The 19827-nt window shown below is 30.3% G+C and overlaps 1 protein-coding gene across 5 annotated transcripts; it reads left to right on the forward strand.

Annotated features, from left to right (window-relative positions):
• LOC109358844 (proline-rich receptor-like protein kinase PERK1) lies at positions 10216-14490 on the forward strand. Of its 5 annotated transcripts, XM_019603319.1 has the most exons (9): positions 10216-10577; positions 10663-10798; positions 11531-11741; positions 11837-12045; positions 12589-12715; positions 12974-13045; positions 13259-13445; positions 13530-13662; positions 13932-14490. In XM_019603319.1, the coding sequence occupies exons 3-9, from the start codon at positions 11594-11596 to the stop codon at positions 14193-14195; spliced, it is 1140 nt and encodes a 379-aa protein (XP_019458864.1). In that variant the 5' UTR covers positions 10216-10577; positions 10663-10798; positions 11531-11593; the 3' UTR covers positions 14196-14490. The 5 variants fall into 5 exon arrangements, with proteins under 5 accessions (XP_019458864.1, XP_019458862.1, XP_019458863.1 ...); XM_019603317.1 differs by having other exon boundaries at positions 10216-10798; XM_019603318.1 differs by having other exon boundaries at positions 10216-10798; positions 11569-11741.

The raw sequence follows: 19827 nt of genomic DNA on the forward strand, positions 1-19827 counted from the left end.
TGTGTGTTAACTTAGTCAACACATCCCAAAAATAAAATAAGAAAATGTTGTTGGGCCCAAGCCCGAACATGAGTTGATTGGTGATGGTGGTGTGAGTTTTTTATTGTGCGAGTCCTCACCCACCATAAAATTCATTATACCCCTTGATGCATATTTCTTAAAGTGCATTAAATTCTTATAAACCTTTTGTAAGTGTCTCTTCTATCCTATGTGGGACTTAAAGTTTTTTATTTCACACCAAAAAGTCTCATTTAACGGTGCATTAATGAGCCAAGTTCCAACATTTAAGATTATGACTATATTTTATCTTCTTATAGAAAAAAGACAAATAAGTTGTGTCAAACACTAGAGAATAATGATCATAGGTCCCAAACAGCCTCGAAGATGGTTGATGCACTATATCATGCCATGGTTCTTTTGGCACTAAAAGATGTGAAAGTAGAAGATGTTTTGCAGGTTCTCTTGGCACTGATTTTCGTAATCTGGTAATGACGAAAAGATGAGTCGCGCATCCAAGAAATCAGAGGATGATTGAATCTTCTGTCAAGTTTATACTTCAAACACTATTTTACAATTTCCGACAATGCAGGATGTTTCATACGTGTAATTTTGTTCAATGGGGTAGAGAATGTGAAGAAAACAATATAAGTGTTATTATCTTCAAGTTTTCAAAGATCAATTTTACACTTTTTCAGAGGTTGTGATTTGTATAATTTTGGTCATAGTTAAGTTGAGTAGTTGAAACTTGTGTGGGCATGCGATGATGTCAGTTTAATGATTTTATCATGAATAAATTATACTGACATTCTTGAGTTATAGTAAAATTACATAAATCACTCCTCCTTTTTTAAACCTACACAAATCACTCCTAATTATATGGGTATGGATCCTCTCTGGTAATGGAGAGGTCAGTGGTAGGTTAGGATTTATGACATGTGGCTAAGTCAATTTTTAACGATCAGGATTTTAAAATATAAAATAATGTATTTTTAAATAGATTAATTTAGGAAAGTGACAACCCTATCATTTTTTCTCTCTCTCATTCCTCAATCAGAGTATGCGTTTTCTCTTCTTTTTGGGAAAGTGAAGTGGTTGCTTTCGACTTTCAAACATCAAACGTGAACCATAAATGAAAATATATAAGTCATCAATCATATTTTATCTTCTTTAACAACCTAGAGCAACCATGACTCCATGAAAAGAAAAAATCAAAAATCATTTCCTCTATTCTTCCTCTTCAACACACATATCAATGGAGAAAGATATCACTTTGGAATAAATGATGACATGTGGTTATTGTTCTTGGGTCCTAACAGAGTTGATAAGAAGAAGATGAAGCCAATATCCTATTCCTGGAATGTCAATTTTATGGAATAGCTTCTTACTTTGATTAAGGAATGAAAGAGAAAGAGAGAGAAAAAATGACATGATTGTCATTTTCCCTAAATTAATCTATTTAAAAATGTATTATTTTATATTTTAAAATCCTGACGGTTAAAAATTGACTTAGCTACATGTCATAATCTTATCATATCATTGACCTATTCATTACTGGAGAGGATCCAGACCCTAATTATATACTTATATTACACTGAGTATCCTTATAAAAGATATAAGTATAATTTTTTATACAAAAAATGGTGATGAGTGTAATTAAGTCAAATAAAATATGGTATATTGTGAAGACAAGTCCAAATAGTATAAGAGTCGATGACTATTCATTACTTTGGTTCGTTACAAACTGTATCAATCATTCAAAGAAGATGTTTAAATTCATCTTATACTATATTGTAACTAACCAAAACAATGAATAGACTTTGACTCTTATACTATTTGGATTTTTCTTCATGATATCCATATTTTGTTTAACTTAATTATATTTGTCACCATTTTTGTTTAAAAAATTACATTTATCTCTCTTATAGGGTAGTGAGTGTAATGTATGTATATAATTAGGGTGACTTGTATAGGTTTGAAAAAAAGATGTTTTGTATATTTTTACTAAAACTCAGAAGATGACAGTGCAATTTACTCTTTTATCTTTGATCATGTTTTTTTACTGTTATCATTAATGTATATTCATATTCTTATATACTTCAATGCAAATCAGGCATATCTTGTAGGGTTTAGGACAAGAAAAAGGCTAGATAAACACATCTTACATTTAATTTTTTGTAATTAAATAGTGAAACCTATAAAAATGATGTATTCTAAGTATGTATGGTTAGGAAAAACTCATCTAAAGCCCTTATTTTTAATTTAGTCATACCATCATATTATACCATACCAAAAAATAAACAACTGGTGAATAGTTTAACCCATCCTCTCTTAAACTAACACAGAATGCCCTTCAATCTTTTCCCATTGACTGTAGTCCAAATAAATATTCTCAGTATATTCCCTAAAAACTTTCCATCTCTGTCAAAAGGGACTACCTTAATATGTTTGGATTAGTTTGAATTATGGATTGAGCTACTCGAGATGGACTAAAAACTCCGGTTAGTGTATATATATCATAATTATGCCTCAATCTGCTCTATGCGAGTTGGGCTGAAGTGGGTCGACCCAGATAATATTAAAAATAATTTATTTAAGTTTAGTCGTTTTTAAAACTCCTTTTAAAATAAACATAGTAAGATATTAATGTACATTTTTATTTTAACATATTTTGTTAAGCCATTTTTTATAAACAGTATATTACTAATATTATGTGAAATTATGTGTACACTTTACCGTATGATAACTTCTAAGCCAACAATGTAGATTAACTCCAGGAGTGAAACAATGGTGTGTTCCCAAGGTAGATTAAACTAACAAAATATTGCGAGAAAATTAAAATTATTTGTACATCGAGGAGTTGATTGTCATGCAATTAAATCAGGAGGTACGTATTATGCCTCAAACAATATCAAAGCATTTTCTAACTACGGTATGAATACTTATTCAAAGGTTCCAAAAGGAGAAAAAGAAAGAAAATAACATATATCTTGAACTCAGCCAAGTAAGCCTGACCATGTAAACCCGACTAACACGTAATTTTAAAATAGCCCAATTGGTATACTAAAAAGTCCAGTTTTAATAAATAGGTTTTTTTGGTGGTGGATGTCTTAGTTAGGCTTAATAACATCTTTGACTCCAACTAGTAGCAGCATATGGAAGGACATCTTCCGCATGTTGCAAGATGTGTACTACTTTATGTACCATTTTATTTTCATGAGTAAATTATATTGACACTCTCTAAGTTTTAGTAAATTACATAAATTATTCCTCACTTTTTTACACCTACACAAACCTTCCCTGATTTTTATACTTTCATCACATTAACCACCCCGTCTAAGAAATAAGTGTAATTTTTAAACAAAAAATGTGATAAATGCAATTAAGTTAAACAAAATATAATATATTGTGTAGACAAGTCTAAATAATATACAAATCATTGTATTTTATTATTTTTGTTACAAAATGTATCAACAATTCTAAAGAAATATTGTTTAAAATCGCTCTTATAATATAGTGTAACAAACAAAAAAATAATAAAGAAATATTAATTCATATATTATTTTGACTTGTCTCCACAATATATCATGTTTTGTTTAACTTAATTGCATTTATCACACTTTTTGTTTAAAATATTACTCTTATTTCTTATTTCTTATGCAATGGTGGTCAGTGTAATGAAAGTATAAAAATCAGGGGAGGTTTGTGTAGGTGTAAAAAAATGAATGGTAGTTTGTATAATTTCACTAAAACTCAAGGAATATCAGTGTAATTTACTCATGAAAATAAAATGGTACATTAAGTAATACATCGTGGGACATGCAGAAGATGTCCTTCCGTATGCTGCTACTAGTTGGAGCCAAATATGTTATTAAGCCTAATTAAGACATCCACATACCACCAAAAAAACCTTTTGATTATAGGTCCCAAGCTAGGATTATATCTCTGATTCTCAAGGTACATGAGATTTAAATATTCATGTGGTAAAAAAATTTGGTTTCCAAATATAATTTGAAATTGCATTGATATGTCACACATTGTCTGCTTACCTTTCATTCCTTAATATCTTTTATGCCATACACAAATTTAATCTTAAAATACTAGAAGAGGCAACCTCTGTCTCAACTAGCCAACAACTATGTTGGTGGAGTATAGTTGTCTACGTTCGATGACTTCTAAGTTCCAACAACATAGCTAGCCATTAAAATAAACAATTAAATACAACAAGAAAAGCTTCTCCTAGATAGCAATCATCGGGCATAATGGAAGGGAATAATGTTGTTCATAGTAGTGACTAGTGAGATCTCATTTAAGATGTTGATGAGTCATAAGTTTTTGGTATATAAAGTAATGTTCCTAATTTCAATTTCAATTAAATAGATTCATCAATTTATGATTGGTTGTATAAAACTAACTTAAAGTTGGTTACACCATCATCGTGAGTTTTCAGTCCTTCATCTTCATAATCTACTTTATAGGTGTAGACATATTTCAAATGAGTTGCGCTATAATAGTGTAACAATAAGTCAATAACTAAAGATTAATTTTATTATTAGATGGTGTTAGCTACAATATATCTTAACAATAATTATATAAATTACGTTTATTGAAAAACAGTTATTTTTGAACTTTTCCTAATTATTTTGTGTATGGTTTTTCTTATCTCTTACTATTTTTTCTATGATAACAACTATATCAAATTTATGTCTAACATATTCATTTTTAATGCTATTTTATTTAGTTTTTTTGGCACATCCAACACAAAATTCTCAAGTACAACACTCAACTACGGTAAAAAAATATATTAAGGGATTATGATAAATATGAGATCAAATTTTGTCCTTACATTTGTCTTACAAGAAACACTTGCATTGACATATGTATGAGAGACACAGTAACTAAAAGCTTCCACTTCATTGAAATAACTTTAGTTGAAAAACAATATTTACCTTTATTACAATTAGTTTTAATGACTCATAAGTGCTACATTGGTTGTTCATATATAAATTTAGTTTTATTATTGTGTTATGTAGATCTATCTTGCTATATCATAAATAAGGTCTAATATAGATATAAAGTATAAATATAAGAGGGTGACTTTGGATGTAACCATAAATTTGTTTGTCTTATAATATATAAAATGTTATAAATTCAAATCTTTAAAATAGTCTATTAACTTGCAAGAATAAGATTACATATATCTATGATCCTATATTACATGACTTATGGTCATAAATTTGAAGAGTTGCAAAATGTAATAAAAGCAAAGGAAGAAAGGTAAATAATGAAAGGTGAGTTATTGAGTTTGGCTAACCCAGTAGTCTACGTCAGCAATATAAAGATGTAATCTTTGTGGGGGCAGTAACGATTACACTATCTGGAAAAGCTTGAAGGAAAATAATTTGATTGAGTTTATTTGCTGTTAGATGAGCTGTGTGACAAAGAATGACAAAAGGGTAGTGAATCTTTATCAGGCAAACCATGTTAAATAAATTTACTGACAACAATGCCAGTGCTGCCAGTTTTATATAGACCAAACTAAACCAAAAAATAATTACAGACAGAAAGAGTACCAAATCATTGAGCCACAATCAACAACTTTGGACGTTGACATTGTGTTATTAAAGATGGTGATTTAGTATTTACATTATTATTATTATTATTATTATTATTATTATTATTATTATTATTATTTCATATTTTATTATAATCAAAGATATTGTGTCACCATATGAGAAGAGATTAATTTCTTTTTGGATGTATTGTTGTCTCTCAATATATAAGTATTGCTTACATAATCAAACTTTTAACTTTTGACTTAAATACGATATTTGAGATTAAAAATGGTAAAATAAAAATGCTTGCGGGTATGCCTGTATTTTTTGTGAGCATAACATACAAAATTTATTTGTTTGCATATTTCGCCCAGCCCACACCAATCATGTGGACATTTATAATGGGCAACCCACATACATAATTTAAGAAAGAATAAATAAATTATGATATAATGTGATTTTTAATGGCTCAAAAAATTATGATTTGATGTGATTTTTTCAACTTCATATAAAATATTAATCTTTTTGTTAATTTTTCATCTTCAACTGCTATTTTTAATTTCTTTTTATTTTATTATATGAATTTTTAATATTCGACAATGCTTGCAGTCAGTCTGCATGCCCATTTTAAAACGAGTCATGCATAAATTTTGTTCGTTAAGATAATGTGTGCATGTGTGTGCCCATTTAAATTTTCCGGACACAACCTAAATAGACAGGGTAAATTGTTTTGCCATATGTAGTTAAAATTTAGTAGGATTTTACAACACTACTTACATTTTGTTGGCATCTTATCTTCTCGATAATAATGTTATTGATGATATAATTGTGCCTCTATTGTCTTGATTTATTTTAAGTCTAATAATCTTTGAAGCCAATAATCATATCCATTTATTTATTTGCTTATTCCTTTGTTTTTCTTTTCGTCTGCCATGTCCCTCTCTTCACAAAAGATGAGGTAAAAATATATCAAGGAAAAAATATGATTCACTTGTTGGTAGCTTTTACTCCTAAGGTTTTGACAGCTACAATTGTGAACAGTTCTTGACTTTTTTCAATCATCATGGTAATCATCATCACCCTCATTATATATTAGTTATGCTTACATTGCAATGACAAAGTGCATATAATATTAAAGAATAATTGATGAGAATCCGAAGAAGTGTTGCTGTTACAAATAGGAATAAACAATTGTTATAAAGGAGAGTAGCTGTCGAGTTTGCCCTGGTATATTCTTTTGCTTTAAATCATCGATAAAAGATATATACACTGATAATTTAAGAGTTTTATATGTCATTGTATTATTCATATTCATTTTCAATCATTATTTACTCTTTTAAAAAATAATTCAAATAATATTGAGTGAAACATTGATCGTATATAAATTTTTACACTATACACTTTTAAATTATTAGTTATTCTTTTCTTCAAATCATATATATGCTTCTCATGTAAGGCAATCTTATTAGAGTGAGAGTCAGATTTTCTGTATCCAAGGTACTCGAACTCATAATTCATTACTTATCTACTACAAATATTCTAATATAACAAATATTTATTTGTATTGTTAATATATATAAATACTAATCCATGAGGGATAATTATGTTCCATATATCAAAAATCTTTATGCATGGCTAATCACTCTCTATTAAACATTTATGCTTTATTTGATTGAAAAGAGAAAAAGTAAGAAAGAAATAGGTGAAAAAGAGAAAGAGAAGAATTAGAGTAGATTTTTGTGATTTTGGTATAAGAGAATAAGGAGATAAAATGAATAGAAATAAATATTTTCTTCTCTTACTCTCCTGTTTGGTTGGATAGAAAATGAGAAGAGAAAGACGACGTTATGGTTCAAATGACTAAAATATCCCTAAAAAGATAAAGAAAATGTTGTTTTAATATTAATTGAAAATAAATGTTATAATTTTATATTATATATTTTATTATAATTTCAATTGTTTTTAATCAATATTTTTATATTTAAAAAAGATTTATGTATATTACTAATATTTAAATCAAGAGAAATAATGTATATATTGCTAGTGTAAGAGTCTTCTATATTGTCACTAGTATATTAAGAAATAAATTATGATGGACATTTTTTCCATCCACAAGACTCGAACCCAAGTTCTTGCTTAAGGGAAATCAAGCATGTACCACTTTAACCAACGCCCGTTGGTGGGGATGAATTCGTTTACATCTAAGTTAAGTTATATTAGTTACACTTAATCTTATACATTGATTTTCTTAAATTCAACGAATCAAATGAGTGAAACGTAAAAGCTTTCTAAGATTCTTATTTTTTTTCTTTCATCACTTATTTAACTCAGCAATTTGATCTGTTGGATTTAAGAATATCAATGATTGAGATTAATATAACTTAACTTGAGTGTAAACGAATTCATCCTCTATATATATAATATTTATACTTATAAAATCTTACTTGATCGGATGAATTGAAAAATCAGTCTTACATATAACATGGTAATTATAAGAGACATATAACTAAATTAGTTGAAACTGAAAATATTAGTCAAAATATGTCACACTGTATTGGTGTAAATCGATTTGCTATGGATTATATTTTTTAAATACACAAAAAAAAAATGGTAACATTTTAATAATTAAGTTATATTTTCAAAAAATTAATATTTATATTTACAATTTAATATATTTATTATGAATTTAATATGTATATCATTCACCATTCATATGTTGACCATTAAAAATATTAAACTCATTTATTAAAAAACTTTACATTTACGACATAAATATTAAACTCATTTATTATAAATATAACAATTAATTGGTAGGTGGTTTAATTGATGAATGCTACATCGCTATAATCAATATGTTGATATTAATGACATCCTATTTAGTTATTTATGTTGTTTAATCTTGATCATTAAGAATATGATAAGATTCACGTAACAATATTTTGTTATTAATATTCACAGGTGGAGTTATATAGTTAATCTTGGACATGAATGTATATACAGTTTTTGAATATTTGAAAATAAATTCATATTAGTAGCTTTTATTCCTTTTAATCTAAATCATTAAATCTAGATTTACTTTCCTCGTTTTTTTATTTTAACTCAGTATATTAATAGCATATCTTTGAGATTACCGCTTGACCCAGTATAATAATTAGGATAAACATCTTCCTAAGAATTAAGATCAACAAACGAGTGTGGCATCAGCTTCAGAGGTAAAATTCATAAAAAGAAACAGCACAACCTTCTTCTATTACGACTTTAGGTACTTCCCTAGTTCCTTTGTCTTTATATAATACACATTATTTTCAAAGTCAAGTATATAATTGTATTCAGTAGGAGCAACATCAACATAGCTGGCTGGTGGGGTACAACAACCCCACAACATAAGGAACAAGCCACACCTTTGAATCCCTCTCCTCTCTCTTTCTTACCCTTTTAGCATTTCCTATTTGTGTTTGTTGATAACAACTAAATTATCTTTATCTACATAAATAATATGGGATTACTTTTACACATATCTCTCTGATTTTACATTTCCAAATGTACTATTTTTCAATTACTTTTTTTGAATTATCCGCAATTACTTTTTTTGAAGAGTCAATGATGATCGAAAATAAATGGTAAATAATATAACAACAGTATAAAAAACTCTTACATTTTCAGTATATATATTTATTTTTTTTCTTTAACAACAACGCGGTGTAAAACCTAATATGGATACATGAGGATGAGCAACAAGTATACGTAATACAAGACCCATAATTAATGGACCTAAATGTTTTTTTACCTTTGTAACTAATTTTATTTTTATATGACAAATATGATATTGTTTTTATTCTTTTTAAAATTTGTTGTGCTTTCAATTATCATTAGGCAATACTTTATAATAAGAGTGTAAAAGCTATGCACTGACAATGTAAAGATTTATACATATGCGTTTTATTATCCACCATTCATTTGAATCATTTTTTTTTTAAAAGTCCACAATAATTAAATATCAATTGTAGATAATGCAATGACAGTATATATCATTTTCTCTTATATTAATCATTGTTTTATGTTATCATATAGTTAAATTAGGGCTTTGTAATTTTTTTGCTCGTACTATACCTACAACATGTCAAGATTGATACTACATTAGTAAAATCACATTAGATCCCTAAATACATGAAGAAAAAAAAGTCAAAAGTTTAATTGTGAAGAACAATAATGGTTAGAATCATCAAATAAAAAAGATTAGTTTCTTACTGATAAAATGATACATTTATATAAAGGAAAATGTACTTTTTCTTTTCCTTGCTCTCTCTCTTTCCCTCTGTCTGAGCTGTGCAATGTGAAGTATTGTACCAGTGTGAATCTGTTACAGCAAAGATGCCCCGTACACGACACAGATAAAATAAATAATTATAAACCCCATTCAACTTGCACTACCAGACAACAATTATACCCCTTTACAGCCTACAAATTATTATTATTATTATTATTTTCTCTCTTTCTCTCCCTTACTCTGCAACACACGCACACAAAAACTCTTTTCTCTTCTCTTGCATTCATATTCTACTTCTACCCTGCTTCAGTTGAACTGAATTCCCTTTAGCAAAAACCATCAATCAAAACAATAAAATCAATCACTATTTTTTAATAAATACATAAATTTATTTTTGTTGTGTGTATATTATTATTATTTAGTTATATTTATGATGATTTTTTTTAATTGAAGTGTTTGGTAGAGGTGGTAATAAACCTGATAGTGTGTTGTGTCTGTCGGCGCATGGTCACTTTCTGTCGGCATTGTCTGTTTCATTCTCCAACTATGATATGATGATACTCTAAACATAATTGTCTAGTGCACGAGTCTCTCACTTAATCGGATTCGAGAAGGGTTTGAGAGAGAAAGAGTACTTTGTAATTAACTAAAAAAAAGTGCAACATAGATTGAGAGGTTTTGGTTCATTTTTTCATTGCTTACAGAGTGGCCCTAACTTTCAGGGAGCATATTCATTTCAGGCCTTGACTGTCTTTTTGGTACCAACTTTGACTTCAAGACTTGCTCTTCATTTCAAGGGTTTTTTGCCTCTTCAACATTTTGATTGTCTTGAGAAAGATACAGAATTGGTTCATATGAGGGGAAAGAGATATGAGGTTTTGTGGAATTGGAAGCTCCTTCGAAGTGTCATTGGTAATTGAAGTTCAGGCTTTCTGAGATCCTGCCTCATTATTTATCTCTTCTGGAGATTTTACAAAAAGTAACCACTTTATTCTATTTGTTGCTCCATTCCACTCCCCTTATTTATATCTTAATTCATTTTTTTTGGGTGAGGAATACAACCAATAGTATTCCTCACCCTTTGGGTACAGAACTAATCTCTTTTGGGATGTATGACCCTCCTTCCCAACAAGTGTAAACATTAGTTATTCTGAGGATCTAGCGGAACTTTACACCACTTGACCAACACTTTTTAATAATGTAGATTGAAATCCTCATTTCTTATTCATATGTAATGTTATTATTTGCTAAGATCCAATTTTGTCTGAATGCATACACAGTTTAGGAACACACATGCATCCTAAACTTTTTTTCAGATTTGGCTGATGTTATTACTTATTAGCTTGGAACTATTCATTAATTACATTATTATGCACACCCCTTTTGAATGTAACCTTCTTTTACTCCAGCATTATCATTATCATATGAAAATTTATTTAGTCTTTATATTTGTATTCTTCATTGCATGCCTTCTGCAAAGTAATGTCCTTTGCAATCTATCTCAAGATTCCATTAAGATTGAAGTCTATTTCCAACGATTTTTATTGACCATTGTCTCAAAATCTTTTTTGGCTGTGTTTAAAGTAGTCTAATGTATATAAAAAAATGTCTCTAGCCTCTATTTACCCCCAAAAGAGAATATCTTCCCTTCTTTTGAGCCACATTATATTAATATTTCTTAGATTGTGATCTTATGCTGTTTGGACTCCAGGTTCCATGTGTAATAGTCGTTCGTATAAATTTGTACAGCACGAGTGAAGTGATTCGATACCAGATGTCAATTTCTCTTGCAGCGATATTAGGAGGAGCTGCAGGAGCCGTGGCATTGGTAGGGATAGTTATTATTCTTATATGGTACTGTCTGTCTCACCGTAGGAGTGCTTCAAGGACTTCAGAAACAGGTTCCTCCGATCCTTCCCAAGGTAACATCTTAGTCGAGTGTATTTCAGGGACAATCTATTCTGTAATGAACGCATCTAATTTTCCTTGTGATGCAATGAAATTTCATTACATGCAGTGGAAAGACAGGGTGTAATTGAGTTGCCAATTCGAGATACTAGGCGTTTTGACATGGAAGAACTATCTCTGGCCACAAATAATTTCAGTGTCAAAAATATGATTGGAGAAGGAAAATTCGGGGAGGTTTACAAGGGTTTACTTCAAGATGGGATGCTTGTTGCCATCAAAAAGCGCCGTGGACTCGATAGTCAGGAATTTGTTGATGAGGTAATACTAACTTTCCTGTGCTAATACTTGATTTTATGAGATGTGATGTTAACCAATGCATTTTGGAGATGACTAATCATTCAGATTTGTGTTTCTGTTTTCATAAATTTTTATATTGATATTCAGATGAATGAAACTAATTTTAAAAGGAAGCCCTCTTTTGCTTCATCTTTTACGTCTCAATTCCTTCCTATGTACCATGTCTATTTCAGCTTCAGAATTGTTACTAGTGTTCTGTAGAAGTTGGGAAGTTGTATTCAGATATATTTTTAGTTGACTCAAAGTTAAAATTTTCTTTGCCCATTAATTCACTCTAACAACATCTATTTGTGTGCAATAACGTTAGAATAAAATATCTGTTCTTTTTTCTTCTGAAATATATGTGAACATAATCGGTATTTCTGTCCTGGTTCTTTTTAGGTGATAACTGACAGGATTATGGTGAAATATCTGAAATTGCATTCAAAATTTAGTTTTAGTCATAGTGTATCTCTTTTTGTTCATTCTCTTGCTTTAATCTAACAGGACCGAGTTTTACTTTAGGTACGCTATCTCTCATCTATACAGCATCGGAATCTTGTTACTCTTATAGGTTACTGCCAGGAAAACAATCTACAGTTTCTTGTATATGAATATGTGCCTAACGGAAGTGTCTCCAGTCACTTGTATGGTAAATTCCTATGCAGTCAGAATATTTCTTTTTTGTGATAGTCCTGTTATATATCTGCATAGTTTAATCATGGATGTTATCACTATTCAAATGTTTTGGATTGATACTTTTATTATCCTGTGCTTAATGCTTTGTAACATGTATGTCCAACCCTGTATTGCTTTATACTACATGTAGTAAAATTTCTTCCATCTTGTTTTAGCTAAATGAATTGATTATTCTAAAACTGATGCCTGCGACTTTGATTTTCCGTTGCAGGTGCCGGTCAACAACTGCAAGGGAAGCTAGAATTCAAGCATAGACTTTCAATAGCTCAAGGTGCAGCTAAAGGTGATCCTTTGCAAAATCAGTGAGCATTTGTGGCTTTCCTGAAATCTGTTTTCATCTCTTTTAGATAAAATATCAAGTAACATAATGGACCCCACTTATTCTGTCTGTAAGCCATCCTAAATGTTTCCGTTGTTTGGTAATCCCTTCTCTGTGCATAAAGCTTTGGGAACCTGTTTCTGATTTTCAAAAGCTCATTCATCCTATTCTATGCAGGTTTGGCTCATCTTCACTCTTTGAGTCCCCGTCTGGTGCATAAGGATTTCAAAACATCTAATGTTCTTGTCGATGAAAACTTCATTGCTAAGGTCGCAGATGCTGGACTTCGTAATTTTTTTGGGAGAGTTGATCTTGCAGCCTCATCTTCTCTAGTGGAAGCAGATGAAATATTCCTTGCGCCCGAGTAATAACTCCAGGCTTATATGTTTTGTGTTTTTTATTTATTAAAGATACACTTTTCTCGATTTATGTACATCATGCCTTGCAGGGTGAAAGAATTCAGAGGATTTTCTGAAAAGAGTGACATATACAGCTTTGGGGTATTTTTGTTGGAATTATTAAGTGGGAAAGAGGCAACAGAATCAGCATCCTTGTACTCTAGCCAAAATCTGGTTGAATGGGTAAGTGCTTAATTTTTAACACCATTAATGCAGGGTTTATAGCCTGGCTTTTGGGCACATGTCTTGTGTGTCTTTCGATCAAGTACCTTATGCTTTGGACTAAAATGTGCAGTTCATGTGCTGCTGAATGCATGCTGCATGAAATTTGTGACTTTGAAACATTGCTATGAGAAAACGGGCCAATTCATTCCAAGGCAATTTCTCCTGAAATTTCATTTGTGAACCATGTACTGGTGATTAATTTGTGCTCTTATTTTGTTTTCCTTAAGGTGCAAAATAATCAAGACCATGGCGTTATATCTAACATCATTGATCAGAGATTGGGGAGTTTTACAGCCGAAGGCATGGAAGACTTCATCCTGCTAATAGTTAGATGTTTAGATCCTTCAAGCGAGAGACGACCTGCAATGAGCTATGTGGTAACGGAACTTGATCGGACACGTGATAAAGAAATGAATTTGACAACAATTATGGGTGAAGAAGGAACCCCAACTGTGACACTTGGAAGTCAGTTATTCAAAGCAACAGCATAAATTTTTAAAGGAAGGTACTGTTGTCATTAATTTTTACCTATTATATTTGTGAATTATATCTTTGCTATCTCATTTTTCCCCTGTGGATACCAGAGAATAGGGTCAACTGCTTCATAAGTGTATAAAAAGCAGTTTTATCCCCCTCCCCCTTCTTTTTTTCCCTGGGGAAATGAACAGTTGTATTCTTTCTTACTTTCTTTTTTATGATTTTTTCCTTCATGAAAGTAATATTTCTTGTAAACCATTATTTGTTGTTAATATGACAGTGATGATTGGGTCTGTGTGGTTAAAAATATTCATCAGTTTTTCATATGAATAAATTGAAGTTCATTTCTGAACATTTTAAAACAGACTCTTATTTCTAAGGAAAGGTCAAAAAAAATACAAGGATTGTGATTTAGATTGGAAAGTTGAGTAAATCCAGTTGCAAATTTGAAGTGTGGGTGACATGGTGAAGAAGTCTCATCATGGAATGAATAAGTTAAAAATCATAAAAATGACAAGTCTTACAGATATAATGTCATGAAGATGTGATGTCAAACCGACGTATTTATTTGCCTAGCCTAGTCGATGTAATTTCTAGTGTTTGAAAAATTTGATCTAAAAAGTAGTATCATAGACGATGGTTCGATAGACAATACAAGTATTGAACGGATGATGTTTTCCTAGCTAACAATCTCAACATAGGGTGGATACTTAACTGGACAATAGTTAAGGTCTTCCATCCTACAATTCTAATAACGAATATCCATAATACATAGCATTAGACATGTAGAAAGACATTATAGAGAGTAAGATATCAACTACCATGATCATAATGTAAGTTTATATTAATTATAACATTAAAGCAATCAACAAATAATAATTACACACAATTAATCAATGTCATATAAATGCATCTCATGAACGATAATTATAACTCGGGATATGGGGAAATTTAATACAATATGAATCATGTCATAATTAGAGGTGTCAAAACGGGCTATCCAGATGGGTTTGGGTTAGCATATATCGGGTTCGGGCTAAGTCGGGCCAGGCTAAAAAATTCGGATATAATTTATGCATATTAAATGGTAGCCCAAATTCGTCCTAAGCGGGTTGCGGGTTATGGCGGATTGGCTCGCATAAACTAAAAAATAATTTTTAATTTTTTTAACATATATAATCTATTCAAAAAAAATATGTATCATTTGATATTAATGTATAACTTTTCTTAACATATTTGTTATGCCAAATGCAACCAAACTTGCGGATTTAATACATTGTGTTTGAGTTAAGACGTGACGTTAAGTCCACGTGTATGATTTTTAACATAACTTTTTTATTAAATCTCTCAATTTTATTGGACTCAAACTCTCTAACACACTATAATTTGTAATTTCACTTTAATATATAAACATTTGATACTAATAAAAATATTATATTTTGTATATTCTTTATCAACACTTTCATTGTGAACTATTATATTAAATTTGATGTTGTGGAGTTCTCTATGATAAACAATTTATGTTGATTTTAGTTTTGTTGTAAACATTATTTTCTTTATTATTTTTTTGTGGTAAATTTAAATCTAATTAAATACATAATTACATAATACTTATTATCTATTTTTTTATTATAAGTTGTTTTTGTAAATTTTCATTTAGTGCTTATTAGAGTTATTACCAAGCCAAAAGTCTCAAAAAAGATTAAAACATATAAGTAAAACGAGTAGACCGAACCCGCCCAGGTAAGCCCGGCCCGAGCCCGGATTTATAATAGCCCGACCAGGCCAGGCTAAAATCCTAGATTTAATAAAAGTATCTAAACTAATACTCAAACCCTATAAATTTTTTGGTTTTAGCGGGCCGGCCCGATCGGACCACCCGTTTTGACTCGACTGTCCATCCACAAAACATATTCAATAATTAACTAGGAGTGCATGATACCTACCCTACCTACTAAATACCTTAGATGTCTAACATATGTCATCATTTTCAAACGATGTCATATCCAACAGTTTCTGAATTCCCTCTGTCGATCCATGAGTCATTGGAGGTCATGTAGTTTGCAACTATGACTATTCTAGCTGCTTGTAAGATCTCAACCAATTTTATCTTTGGATCGTTGTAAATACACGATCCCCTGATTTCTATCATTTTCATCAAACGTGATTCATCATCACACATTTTTAATTGACTCATGTTACTTGAAAAAGAAATTTTCTTTCTATTAAGTTTTTAATCTCATGTGTCACTTACTATCACTAGTAATATATAAATTGCTTTTATGTTGGATGTTCAAGTATAAAAGACTTAATTTGTTTTATCTAGTTACAAAAGACCCTCAGATGTAAACAATTCACTTTTAGCTTGGAACTATCTATCAACGAGGAGGTTTTCTCCATATACAAGTCTTGCTTAAAGGGAAACATGCATGTATTAACCAAGCATAGGAGTGAACATAAAATAGGTTGAGTTAGGTATGATACAGGTTGGTTCTTTATCTGATCTTAAATGTTGATTAACCTATTTTTTGAATCAGAACCTACTGCTAGAATTGAAGATTAACTTGACCCTAAATGTTGGTCACACTAACTTTTTATCCCGAAATTAGACCCAATTAAATATAATGTATTTATCTTTTAGATAAAATCTTCTAAATATTACTTATCATTATCGATATGTGATTTAACATACGAAATATTATATATGTAAATATTTTTTTAATAATATACATTTATGTATATAATGACTAAATTAGAAAATGAATGGTATTTGAAATTATATTCACACAAAAGTGTCATAAATAACTACCCAAAATATTGAAAAAACTTTTAAAAAATGAGATATAGAGAGGACATTACAAAATGCTATAAGCACTTACAAATGGATGACTATAAGATGAATTATGTTGGGTCATGTTTATCCGTTACCGAGCCTCAAATATTGATGGAGACTAATTTTTTAATTCAAATCTTACCCTAGACCCAATAAAATTTAACTACATGTGGATTCAATTATAATTAGGTCAAACATGATAATCATGTAGGGAAGGGTCATATATTGATAAAAGATATATTTGAAATGAAAAAATTACATATCAAATTGAAATAAAAGAAACTTAAGGCACACGTGTAGTAGTTTTACCAAAACTCAACAAGGATAAAATTTATTCTTTATAAAAATTCTGACAGAAGTAAGATTGCTTAAATATTTATTATTTTCCTATAATAGTCCCATTTACATTGCCTAATATTTATGTAGTTTCGTGCCAATATTAAACGGAAACTGCTTTTGAATTCTTTTTCAAAATTGTGTGTATATTGAAGGCCAATCAATAAAAAACACCAATAGAAAACACGCATCAAAATACGAACGTAAAACCAATTATGGAAACTCTGAAAAATTACAGAAAACACATGTTAATCATAAATAACTTTTTTAACCAAACAAATATATTTTTAATAACCATTTTGATACTTTTTTAAATAAAAAATTAAATTCAAAATATACTTATTTACTAAATTGTGAAGTTGTTAGAAGTTTGTAATTTCTAATTAAGATGAACATCATGTAGTTAATACAATTATATCACCTATTTATTTTAGGTTACAAAATAAGTGATCTAATTTTGACAACTCATAGAACTTCTAAAACTGATAACACATACGAGTTTAATGAGTGGATACCCAAACGGTTAGCCTATAGGGAATAATGACAAAGAAACAATGAATAGATCTAGAAACATGGATTCACATCTCCCCATTACAAAGAAAAAGAAGGTCCCAAAAGGAATTCAGGATTTGGTTGAGGAAGACCCTCATACCAAAATTCTCTCCAAAGACATACAAAATGAATAGAGATTCAAGATCATATGATTGATATTTCACCAATCATAAGGAAATTATAACAAGTATTATCAGAGCTACAAGTTTGAAGGCCCTTCAATGGCCTCCCTAGGAAGCTTGAGGTGTTGCTCACTTTTTTGTTGTCCAAATGCAGCATGTAATCCTCCTTCATCAAGCTTATAACTTGCTTCCTTTTTAAATTAAGTTGGGTTACCAATCCTGCTTCCAGTCTTTTGGCAACCCAATCCCTACTTACAGACTTGTTTTGGAAGGTCCTACACCAAGTATGTTCAAGATTATATGTTTTGATTTGATAAGTACTCAACTTGGTGTCCCAAGAGCAATATGCTAGCCAATCATAGTCTTTATTCGCACATGTTGCCCTTGTCCTGCTTAGATCATTATTCCTTCACTTTACTTCTCTACCAAGAAATATGTTGAAGTCCTTAACAACAATCTTAAATAATATGAGGTTGACAAATTCCATTCCAATCTCAAGATGCATATGTCAATGAGATGCGTGTTCATTGAAAATTGGGTATGCACTAAATGCTTTCCTTCATCATCAATAAAAACATGAGTATGCATATACTCAATGTTTGATGCATATCCATATTCCTCAAAAGATGCTTCAACATTTCCTTCATCCGCTACAGTTGCCTTCTTCTTTGGTATTGCCTCCTTTTTCTTCTTTGTTGTTGTCTCCTTTTTCTTGGTTGGTTTTGTAGACTTTTTCTTAGGTTTTTTTTATCTTTTTTTCTTGCACTTGACTTGCTCTTCTTTGTTGATTTCCTCTTCAACGATGTTTTTTGTTACAACTCCCTTCTTTAAAAACTTCTTCATTTTCAGCTATTGTAGCTTCTTCATTAGGTTCTTAAACAACTTCATTAGCAGGTTTTTCAGCAGCTACATCAGCAACTTCTTCAAGTGTTTCTTCAGCTGCTAAATCAACTACTTCAGCTACGAAGTGAAGTAAATCTTTAGAAATTTGTCCTTCAAATACATTTTCCTCAGGTACATCATCTTTATGCACAATAAGCATTTCAACATCACTGTCACCTTCAACAGATGATAGATAACTTACAAATTCAGTATCCTCAATGTTGGATGTTCAAAATTGAAAGTGCGCATGTCAAGAGGAGCACTTTGGAAAGCTTACTCACTATGTGTTTTGGTGTTGATGAGGACAACTTGTGTTTCATAAAGAGCTTGAAGATCATCAACAAATCAACGTGCTTAAGTCTCAAGATTGATATTAGACTCAGACTAGTAATTAGTTTAGGTTGAGTCTAAGGCTTAGGTAAACTCAATATATGTCTCATATGCATAAAACATTAAATCATTTTATTTTTGAGATTATCACATATATACATGTTATTTGTGCATCCTATGTTCATGCATTCATTGATGTTTTTGAGAAGATATCATATTCTGTAAAATCTGTTTTTAAATAATGCATTATCATGTTATATGAGACTTGTGTTAGAGTTGTAGAGTAAGATCTTAATTATTTAATTTGAGCATTGTAATTGCTTTAGATTACTCTATGTTTTTGTTGTAAAAAGTGTTGTAACTTTGGGAATCTCAAGGTGTCTTACCACTAACGAGATTGTGTTGTATCTTCATTAGCTTAGAGATCTTGATAGAAAGAATAGGTTCTTGGCTGGGGCTACACCGCAAGAAAGGTTTTCTTGGTCGGTAGGAATGGAGTCAAACCAAGGGATAAGGTTCTTTAGTTGTCAAGAAAGTGTCTAAGTGTTGTAATTGAAAGAATTGTTTGTAAAACATTATTTCGATTATAGT

Source organism: Lupinus angustifolius, chromosome LG10 (assembly GCF_001865875.1).
Source record: "Lupinus angustifolius cultivar Tanjil chromosome LG10, LupAngTanjil_v1.0, whole genome shotgun sequence".
NCBI lineage: Eukaryota > Viridiplantae > Streptophyta > Magnoliopsida > Fabales > Fabaceae > Lupinus > Lupinus angustifolius.

Excerpts from the sequence above, each read along its gene's own strand:
- LOC109358844 (XM_019603317.1), top strand. The coding sequence starts at position 11,594 with ATGTCAATTTCTCTTGCAGCGATATTAGGAGGAGCTGCAGGAGCCGTG. Across the intron at positions 12,716-12,973 it reads TGTCTCCAGTCACTTGTATG|GTGCCGGTCAACAACTGCAA; the intron begins GTAAATTCCTAT and ends TTTCCGTTGCAG. Across the intron at positions 13,663-13,931 it reads GCCAAAATCTGGTTGAATGG|GTGCAAAATAATCAAGACCA; the intron begins GTAAGTGCTTAA and ends GTTTTCCTTAAG.